We start from the raw sequence: 10,809 nt of genomic DNA on the forward strand, positions 1-10,809 counted from the left end.
CCTAGAATCGCCCCTGAGTTACATCACGCAAGGTTTTAGCGCAACAGAAAATATACCTTATATTTACCCTTTTAAGAATAAATAAACTTGTAAGATTCACTCTCCCATATTTATCCCTCGCTTTTAACTGTTCTTCTTTTTAAGATATTTCAACTTGAATTATTTCTCAGAAAAATATATCAACTTCTTAAAACATTAATACTTCAACAGAATAATGAGATCCCTCACATTTTATAATCACATTTTATGAACTTTTTGCATCTTTATCAAATGAATTAACTTTTAAGTCAACAAAACTGAAAGGGTGCATTTTAGCACTGCATGACGATATTATTGCTTCTCCAACGTTTTGGAAAGCTAACAAACTCAGATGAATCACAGTAATGTTAGACCACAGAAATACACAGAAATCGCTAAGCAGTAGCTTAATACTAGCGGTTAGCAGGGCACATTTTAATATATTCTTTAGCACTTAAAATTAAACATCTGCACATCAGTGATGTTACAGTACTTTAAACATAAATATCACAACTCCAACTGGTTTTGTTTTTTAAAGCAGAAAATATATTAACAGCAGTCAACTACATGTCTTTATGGTGCTAACATTCATGTAGCATCCCTTACCGGAGCTCGTGGTGAGATGGCTTGCCCGGCTGACGCAGCTCCCCACGGCCGAATTTCACAGATTTCAGATCCTAATAAATAGCCATCTATTAACTACTAGTATGTGAAGATAAATTGTGAATTTAACTTTTATTTTAGCTTTTCTTACTGGGATCTTTCAGCTAATTTGGCGGTTGCCTGTGAGTAATGGCTTTCACAACAGGAAATGCTGACTGACAGAAAGTCATCTCAAGGCATACTCGCCTCCTAGTGGCGGGGAGGGAAAATTAGACCTCCAACCTTATTCAGCAGCACAACCTAAAAATCTGATGCGGGTTACAATAGTCTTACCTCCTCAGCCACCGGGGTGTCCCCCTTCGAAGCATCTCTGGGTTACCAACCACCTCTCTTTCCGGCCGTCGAAGGTGAGCACTTTGTCCCCTCTTTCCAGCAGCATCTACGGAGGTGTCGACGTGCCTGGAGAGCCACCCGGGCTGCCCTTCTTTGCACAGCTCAACAGAAAATATACCTTATATTTACCCTTTTAAGTATAAATAAACTTGTAAGATTCACTCTCCCATATTTATCCCTTTAACAGCTTGCTTTTAACTGTTCTTCTTTTTAAGATATTTCAACTTGAATTATATCCCTAAAAAATATATCAACTTCTTAAACATTAATACTGTCATGGTCCCCGCACCTCGCCAGCTGACAGCAGTCAGGCTCTTTGTTTTGTTTTTTCTCCTCTCTCGCCTCTGCTCTCCCTTTCTCTCTCGTCCTCTTCCACTCTCTCTTTCTCCTGCCGGCGCGGAGCTCAGTATGGGCTCCTGCTCCTGGCCCACGCACCTGGAGATGATCAGCACACCTGCCGCTGATTATGAGAATTGGAGTCCTACTTAAGATGGCGAGTCTGCTCTACTCGTCGCTGGATCGTTGAGCCATCAGCGTCAGTCGTCCTGCACTCTGCAAAGTTTGTTCGTCAGTACGTCTGAACCAGGAGATTAACTGTTTCTCTTTCTGTGTATAGATTTCCCCTGGACCTGTTTTCCTTGTGCACGGTGACTGAGAGTGAGCAAGAGTGATAGAGGAAAGGAGAGGAGCTGTGTGTGGTTGCGAGGGCTGTGTGGAAATCTCCCCTCCCTGGACTCCTGCCCCTTTCACTCCCGGACCCTGGAACCCCGGCCCCTTTTCCCCAGACACCGTTGTGTGTGTATATATATTTCACCGTGGAGAACACTGTAAATAAATTCACTTTTGATTTGAAGAAACTTGTGGTCTGCACCTGAGTCCGCTCCACTAATCGTGAGAAATACTTCAACAGAGTAATGAGATCCCTCACATTTTATAATCACATTTTATGAACTTTTTGCATCTTTATCAAATGAATTAACTTCTAAGTCAACAAAACTGAAAGGGTGCATTTAGCACTACATGACGATATTACTGCTTCTCCAACGTTTTGGAAAGCTAACAAACTCAGATGAATCACAGTAATGTTAGACCACAGAAATACACAGAAATCGCTAAGCCGCCCTTCTTCGCACAGCGGATCACAATAAGCACCTGGCGGACCGTCACCAGACCCCTGCACCTGCCTACACCCCGGGACAAAAGGTTTGGCTGTGGACCCGATTTGTTCCGCTCCGGGCTGAGTCAAAGAAACTGTCTCCCACCTTCATTGGTCCGTTTGTTATAGACTCTCTGGATAACCCGGTTTCTGTCCGTCCCTGAAATATGCAGATCCATAACGTGTTTCATGTGTCTCAAGTGAAACCCTGCCTGTCCAGTCCTTTGTTACACCAAGTTTAAGTATCTCTGGGTCTTGCTCATGAGTGACGGGAGTGGGAGATCGACAGACGGATTGGTGCTGCGGCTGCAGTGATATGGATGCAATACCAGTCTGTTGAGGTGAAGAGAGAGCCAAGTGTAAAAGCGAAGCTCTTAATTTACTGGTCGATCTACGTCCTTCCCCTCCCCTATGGTCACGAGCTGAGGGTAGTGACCGAGATTACGGATACAAGCGGCAGAAATGGGCTTCCTCTGAAGGGTGGCTGGCCTTTCCCTTAGAGATAGGGTGAGAAGTTCAGTCTTCCGGGAGGGGCTCAGAGTAGAGCAGCTGCTCCTCCACATTAAGTGGAGCCAGTTGAGGTTGTTCAGGCATCCTGGGCACCTCCTGAATGAGGTGTTTCGGGCATGTCCCACCAGGAGGAGGCCCCGAGGCAGACCTGGGACATACTAGAGAGATTTTATCTCTCAGCTGCCCTGGGAATGCCTTGGTGTTCCCCCAGACAAGTTGGAGGAGGTGGCTGAGGAGGGAGGGAGGTCTGAGCTTCTCTGCTAGGGCTGCGGCCCCCTGTGACCCAGCCCCGGATAAGCAGATGGATGGATGGATGATCTTTGTGGATTACAGCTCAGCTTTCTATACAATCATCCTGGATATCCTCTTCACCAAACTGGTCACTCTTGGCCTTTGACTTTCTCACCAACCGGCCCCAGACTGTAAGACTTGGCCCCTATCTGTCCTCCACTCGCATGCTGAGCATTGGCTCCCCACAAGGCTGTGTGCTGAGCCCCCTCCTGTATTGTCTCTAAACCTAAGACTGCAGTTCGACCCACAACAACATCATCATCAAGTTTGCTGACACCACATTAGTCAGACTTATCTCAAAGGGAGACGAGGCAGCCTACAGAGAGGAAGTCCTGAAGTTGACATCATAGTGTTCAGAGAAAAAACTAGCACTTACCATTATGAAAACCAAAGAGATCATTGTCGACTTCAGGTGGCACAGCACTGACTTAGGCCCCCGATACATCAACAGTGATGGTTGGAGAGGGTCCACACCTTCCGGTTTCCCAGGAAGCATAAACTGGACTCCAACCTGCTGCTGATCTTCTACTACCTGTCCATTGACAGCCTGCTGACATACTGCCTATAAGTAAGGTACGGCAGCTGACCAGATGGGAACAGAGTGAAGCTTCACAGTGTAATCAAGGCAGCACAGAAGATTATTGGCTGCCCTCTCCCCTCCTTGTCAGACATTTATTTCACCCACTGCCTCAACAGAGCAACAAACATCATCAAGGGCAGCTCCCACCCAGGTTTTGACCTGTTCGACCTGCTTCCCTCAGGGAAGCGCTACAGGTGCATCAGCACAAACACTGACAGACTTAGAAACAGTTCCTTTGCAAAAACCATGAGCACCCTGAACTCACACATGAACCGACGACACAGTTTCACCCCCCAATTCAAGCCTCTCCTCTATACACTGAATATATAACCACTACCACCACTGTGCAATATTTAATTTATGTCAAAATACCTCACTGTAAATATAGACCAACTATTTTTTCCAATATTTGTATATTTGATATTGAACTGCTCATATGTATACAGTGCCACAGAACTGTGCACCTCACCCCCCTTTCTTCTTTCCCCACATGTCTGCACTGGGTAGGAGATTCTCTCAATCTCTTTGTACATGTGTATAGTGACAATAAAAGGCATTCTAGTCAATTTGTCATGATCCTGGGTCCTTTTGGCCCAGCGTTTTGTGTTTTCTATTTTTGTCATTTTGGTTCTGTTCTTCCTCGGTTAGTGTTCTTTTCTTTCTGCCCGTGTATCCCTGTGTCCAGTCTGCGTTTCTGAGTCTGTGTCATTACGTGTATGTGTTTCCTGTTTTACTTTGAAGGTCTCTATCTTATGTCAGTGTGTTCTGTTTATGTTCTCCTTACCTCGTCAGCTGTTATGTCCCCCAGGTATGTTTCCCTCCTATTTCCCATCCCCTGATTACTGGTATGTGTATTTATAGTGTGTGTTCACCCGTCTTCATTGCTGGTTCGTCTGTGTTGTTTCCCTCGGTCTCTCTGTGTCTCTCTGTGTTTCTCTGTGTCTCTCCCCGTGTATTTCCCCGTGTATTTCCCCTGACCTCCCTGCATCTTCATTTCTGGTTTGTTTTATTAGTTTTGCCCAGTTTAGGTTTTCCAGTTTCATGTCCACCCGCACCGTTTGCTGTTTGTATTTTCTCTTGTCATTAAACTCAGGTGCACCCGAGCTGCCGCTTCCTGGTCCTAAATAATTCCCACACGGCTTGCCCCGGCCGTGACAGTGTCAGTTTAGAAGGTCAAGCACAGCAGGGAGAGAACACGCCTACTGGGGAGGCCTTTGCTGGTAGTTTGTGTGTGGGATGTGGTGCTTGTTGGCCTCACCTACTGCTTGGAAATGAGCTACCAGATCTTTTCTTTTTGCAATTGTACACATTTATTTGTTACTGTTTAACAGGTTTCTCATTTCTTTTTACTTAATACAGTAAAAAGAAACATTTTGTCATATAGAAAAACTGATTTGCACTGTAAATGTTCAGCTTCAACTTTCAATCCTTCAAACAATGGAAAAGCCATTTAATTGTACAAGTGTTAAGTAAAAACAGACTTTCATGTTTGATTAAGCAGAAATTCTAAAACTGGTCCAGTTGCTAAAACCTCAATAAGTGGTGGTGTCATGGTCCTGGGCCATGTGGGCCCAGTATTCTTAGTTCTTTGTATTTTTGTATTTCGTTCCTTATTTAGGCCATGTCTTCTGAGTTGCCCTGTTGTGTTGTTCCCTAAGTGTTTTCCCTTCATGGCTCTCTCCCCCCTGTGTGCCCTCTATGTATTGATGAGCCCTCGTCTCCCTTTGTGGTTGTTTCATGTTTCCCCAGCCCGTTATGTCTGTGTTTTCCCCGTGCTCTCTCTCCTCCTGTCGGAACCTCTGTGCCTCTACATGTCATGTTCAGTTCACCCCGCCCTGTCTCGTTATGATTATCAGTGTCACCTGTGTTCCCCGTGTGTGCCCACTTTCCTCGTTTACCCTCTGTGTATTTCTGTCTGAGTCTCCCTCTGTTCGGCGTCGTGTTCTCCCTCATGCTGTGTGTGATTCCCCCGTGTTTCCTGGTGAGCTTTACGTTAGTTTTTCCCAGTTTAGTTTTGTATCTCCCATTATCTTTTGTCAGCAATAAAGCTGCTTTTTGAGTTCATCCCCGTGTGTGTGAGTTTTGCATTTTGGGTCCTCCTCCTGCCTGCCACACAGCCGAGCCATGACAGAAGAACACGACCACGATATGGACCCAGCAGTTCACAACCCCTCCGCGGACCTCCAGTACGACACGACCATGCCGGACCCAGCGTCACAAGACCAGGAGATCATTCGGACAGTGGAGTCGCTATGCGGCGGTTGGCTGCAGTGTTCCGGGGAGGAGGAACGGGTTGAGCTAGCCCGCCAAGCCGGAGTATGCGTGTCCGCATTCCCCTGGTTATGGGAGGCGCTGCATCCCCTCATCATAGACTTTCTCGCCTCCACTCTCAAACTCCGCCCGCGTCAGCAGCTGCCCGGTAAGCGTGAGCCGTCGCCTGAGCCATGCTGTAGCTCTGTTTCCCCGCTGCCTCGTGAGCCTGAAGCGGTCAGAATCGGTACGGTGTGGCTCACCGCCGACACACCCTCGGCTCACGCTCCATCGGCTTCCGCTTCCTCGCCATCGCCTGACTGCACTACGCGGCTCAAGGAGAGGCCAGCTGCTATTGACTTTGGTGAGGAGGAGCGGCAGCAGGTATTACGGGCGTATCGCGAGGACGAGCTCCGCTGGAAGCCCTGGCTCATCCCCGAGGAGGAGTTCTCGCCAACTTCCCCACCTCGCACCTGCCGCCCGCCCTCGCCGCCCCGATCGGACTACTCGTCCCCTGCTGTCTTTCTAGCACGGATGTGGTTGGAGGACGAGGAGCCGGTCGCCAGGGACAGTCAGGTTTTGTCCACAGCCGCTTCAAGGGGAAAGCGGCGTTCTCGCCGCCGTCGCGCACTGCTACGTCCTGTCTCGCCCTCCACGAAGCGTCCCGCGGACGCTGTGGGGGTCCTGGACGTCGATCACGAGGGGCAGCAGCACGCCGCAGGCGCACAGCTAGTGGAAGAGTTCGGGAGGGAGCCGTGGCTCGCTCCTGATCATGACGAGCGCTCTTTCCGGGGGACTCGACTGGCTCTTGGGGGTCCCCGGAGTTGCCAGGGACTTCCACCGCTCACCCCGCCCGCTTCCACGGATAGAAAGAAGCGGCACTCTCGCTGCCGGCACCCTGAGCCTGCCATTTCTCGGACAGTTTTTTCTGAGCCTGCTCCTTTTCCTGCTCGTGTTTCTCCTCCCAGGCCAGTTCAGTTAGCTCCCTCGCAGCCACCCTCAGTTCAGTTAGCTCCCTCGCAACCACCCTCAGTTCAGTTAGCTCCCTCGCAGCCACCCTCAGTTCAGTTAGCTCCCTCGCAGCCACCCTCAGTTCAGTTAGCTCCCTCGCAGCCACCCTCAGTTCAGTTAGCTCCCTCGCAGCCACCCTCAGTTCAGTTAGCTCCCTCGCAGCCACCCTCAGTTCAGTCTCCAGTGTCACCCCCAGTTCAGTCTCCAGTAGCTCCAGTGCCGCCTGTAGCGCAGGCCCCAGTAGCTCCAGTGCCGCCTGTAGCGCAGGCCCCAGTAGCTCCAGTGCCGCCTGTAGCGCAGGCTCCAGTAGCTCCTGTAGCCCAGTCCCCGATAGCAGTACGGTCCGCTGGTCAGCTTAACATCCAGCCAGGGGTCTCAAATCTCTCTGGCTCTGCATCAGCTCCTGCTGGGAGCTCGGATAAGCTCATCCAGGACTCCGCGGCTCCCACGCCGCCATCTACCTCGTCAGCTGGAGGGTCCGAGGGGCCCGTTCAGCCTCCTGTCTCCGCTGGAGGGTCCGATGGGCCCGTTCAGCCTCCTGTCTCCGCTGGAGGGTCCGAGGGGCCCGTTCAGCAACCTTCCTCGTCAGCTGGGGGTTCAGGAGAACCGCACCAGCCTCATGCCACGTCAGCTGGAGGGTCCGAGGGGCCCGTTCAGCCTCCTGTCTCCGCTGGAGGGTCCGAGGGGCCCGTTCAGCAACCTTCCTCGTCAGCTGGGGGTTCAGGAGAACCGCACCAGCCTCATGCCACGTCAGCTGGAGGGTCCGAGGGGCCCGTTCAGCCTCCTGTCTCAGCTGGAGGGCCCGAGGAGCCCGTCCGGCCTCACGCCTCGTCTGCTGGAGGGCCCGAGGAGCCCGTCCAGCACCATGCCACATCAGCTGGAGGGCCCGAGGAGCCCATCCAGCCACCTTCTGCTACGCCTGGTCCAGCCTGTGCTTCGTCAGCTGCAGCTCCAGCCTGTGCTTCGTCAGCTGCAGCCTCAGAGCCTTCGTCTGCTGCAGCCTCAGAGCCTTCGTCTGCTGCAGCCTCAGAGCCTTCGTCTGCTGCAGCCTCAGAGTCTTCGTCTGCTGCAGCCTCAGCCTGTGCTTCGCCTGGTCCCGCCTTGACTGGTCCCGCCTCGACTGGTCCTGTGCCCACCGGGCCTCGGCCAGTACGCCTGACACTGGAGAGCCGCCGCCGCTGCCTTGCGCGCGGCCGGCCCCCTGAACTGCTCCGTCGTCTCCTTCGTCGCCGCCGCTGCCTTCCGCGCGGCCGGCCCCCTGAACTGCTCCGTCGTCTCCTTCGCCGCCGCCGCTGCCTTCCGCGCGGCCGGCCTCCGGACCAGCTCTGCCACCTGTGCCACCCGCCTGGTCGGCCCCCCGACCGTGTGACCCGTGAACTCTGGTGCCTGTGGGCTCTGGGTCGGCCCCCTGAACTTTATTTTGACTATGGTCATGTGCTCCCGTGTTTTCTGTTGTTTGTTTTGTTTCCCGTTCTGGTCCCTCCGTCCTGGTCCCCCGCCTCCCGCCCTGGGTGGGTTGTTTTCTGTTTTTGTTTTTGTTTCTCGGGTTTGGGCTGTCGGGAGCCAGCCCTTTAGGGGGGGGGGGGTGATGTCATGGTCCTGGGCCATGTGGGCCCAGTATTCTTAGTTCTTTGTATTTTTGTATTTCGTTCCTTATTTAGGCCATGTCTTCTGAGTTGCCCTGTTGTGTTGTTCCCTAAGTGTTTTCCCTTCATGGCTCTCTCCCCCCTGTGTGCCCTCTATGTATTGATGAGCCCTCGTCTCCCTTTGTGGTTGTTTCATGTTTCCCCAGCCCGTTATGTCTGTGTTTTCCCCGTGCTCTCTCTCCTCCTGTCGGAACCTCTGTGCCTCTACATGTCATGTTCAGTTCACCCCGCCCTGTCTCGTTATGATTATCAGTGTCACCTGTGTTCCCCGTGTGTGCCCACTTTCCTCGTTTACCCTCTGTGTATTTCTGTCTGAGTCTCCCTCTGTTCGGCGTCGTGTTCTCCCTCATGCTGTGTGTGATTCCCCCGTGTTTCCTGGTGAGCTTTACGTTAGTTTTTCCCAGTTTAGTTTTGTATCTCCCATTATCTTTTGTCAGCAATAAAGCTGCTTTTTGAGTTCATCCCCGTGTGTGTGAGTTTTGCATTTTGGGTCCTCCTCCTGCCTGCCACACAGCCGAGCCATGACAGGTGGTTCAATAAGTGTTAAAGATAAAGAGGATAAAACTGAGAAAACTACTAAAACTGCTTCACATCCATGTGGTTGTGGATCAGATTTATAAGACAGCATAATATCAAAATAGATTGACACTCTGATAGTGCTGCCACATCTAAAACAGTTTGTCTTTTAATCCTTTTCACATGTGCAGTCTCCACGGTGCCTGTTATTTCCTTGAACAGTAATGAGAAGAAAGACAGTGAAATTTACAGCCTTCCTACATATCAGTGGTTTTTTTTGTGGTAATTAGCCAGGTGACCATCAAAAATACATTTAGTGCAAAGACATCTACAAAATGTAAATCATCTGGGAAATGCAGATAAATAATAAAACATCATATCTGCTCACATCAATAGACATGTTTTCAGACAACTCCAAATAAAACACAAATTTCAGTAAAAATTAAACATTTTTTGGACTTATTTTAAAATGGATGTCAAACAATGGGTGTGACACTTAGCTGTGTGTGAAACTATTTTCTGATCGAATAAAACAAAAATTAGTTCTTTTTAAAATAACAACACTATGAATTTTTTTTCGAATTTTGGTCAGTTTGAAACCGTAAATCAGAGGATTCATAATAGGAGGAATGACAAGAAACTCTAATGCTACAAAGTTTTGAAGGGACCGAGGCAACTCTTTCGAACCCAGTCGCATACTTATAACATCAGTAAGTACTGCCACAACAAAAGTAAATAATGAGACGAGATGTGGGATACATGTTTGCATGAACTTTGCTCTGTTTTCTATAGACTTTACACATGTTTGAATGATATACATATAGGACCGAACTATAAAAACACCATGAAGCAAATAAATAATTGTTACAATATTTGCAGATATAGCATTGATTGCAGTTTGTTCTGGAAAACAAGCGAGTTGGACAATACTCCAGTTCATACAGAAGAGTCTGGAAATATACGGGCTGCATAACTTCAGTCTGGATGTTAGAAAGGTATTCACAGCCATAATGCAGAAGGTTGTTAACCACAAAAAACATGCAAACCTAATGACTCTTTGCTTTGACATGATAGAGTGGTACTTCAGTGGCTGACATATGGCCACATATCTGTCATATGCCATGAGTGCAAGAATCGACTGTTCGCCGCAGACAAAAGAAAAAATCACCTGAGTCTGAATAAGGCAACCGTAATATGAGATGAGATGAACATCAGAGAGGAGATCCCAGAGAAATTTAGGGTAGAAACCTGCTGTTCCATAAAGTGCATTCATGCAAAAGACACAGAGTAGAATATACATTGATTCATGGAGGTTGCTGTCCAAGATGATGATCACAATGAGAGAAACATTGACGAGGCAAATGATGCAGTAACACAACAAACTGAGAAAAAAGAGAACAAACCTGTGACTGATTGTTTCATTGAAACCTGAAAGAAAAAACATTGTTATTACAGAAACATTATTCATTGTGATTGAGAGACCTAAGTGAAGCCTAGTCTCTCACTGTATCTGTTCTCCTCTCTCCTCTATCAGGTACAGATAACAGCAACATGTGAGCTGGGATTTCAAACCAGCCAATCATTGATCTGGAATGAAAGCTCACAGCTTTGGAAGATCACAGGGGATTTAATATGTATCATGTACTAAACACATAATAAAACAAACCTGCAGGTTCTTGAAAAAGAAATATTAAAACGTTTTACAACTTTATTTAAAAAAGAGGGACCCAGGGTATACATGCATATGACCCCTGGCTAAACTCTCCGACTAGGATAGACTCCATAGGAGTGCCCAGGGGAGTTACAAACGAGTATAAGCTGGCAGACCCAGTAGC

At 48.9% G+C, this 10,809-nt stretch overlaps 1 protein-coding gene across 1 annotated transcript; it reads right to left on the reverse strand.

Annotated features, from left to right (window-relative positions):
• Window positions 1-9,470: 9,470 nt before the first annotated feature.
• On the reverse strand, window positions 9,471-10,442 carry LOC146651610 (olfactory receptor 5F1-like). Its single transcript, XM_085385129.1, has one exon. The coding sequence runs from the start codon at window positions 10,440-10,442 to the stop codon at window positions 9,471-9,473; it is 972 nt and encodes a 323-aa protein (XP_085241255.1).
• Window positions 10,443-10,809: the final 367 nt, after the last annotated feature.

This window comes from Rhamphochromis longiceps, linkage group LG16, assembly GCF_057381845.1.
Source record: "Rhamphochromis longiceps isolate RC_006_pf linkage group LG16, R_longiceps_female_GT1.1, whole genome shotgun sequence".
Taxonomy (NCBI): domain Eukaryota; kingdom Metazoa; phylum Chordata; class Actinopteri; order Cichliformes; family Cichlidae; genus Rhamphochromis; species Rhamphochromis longiceps.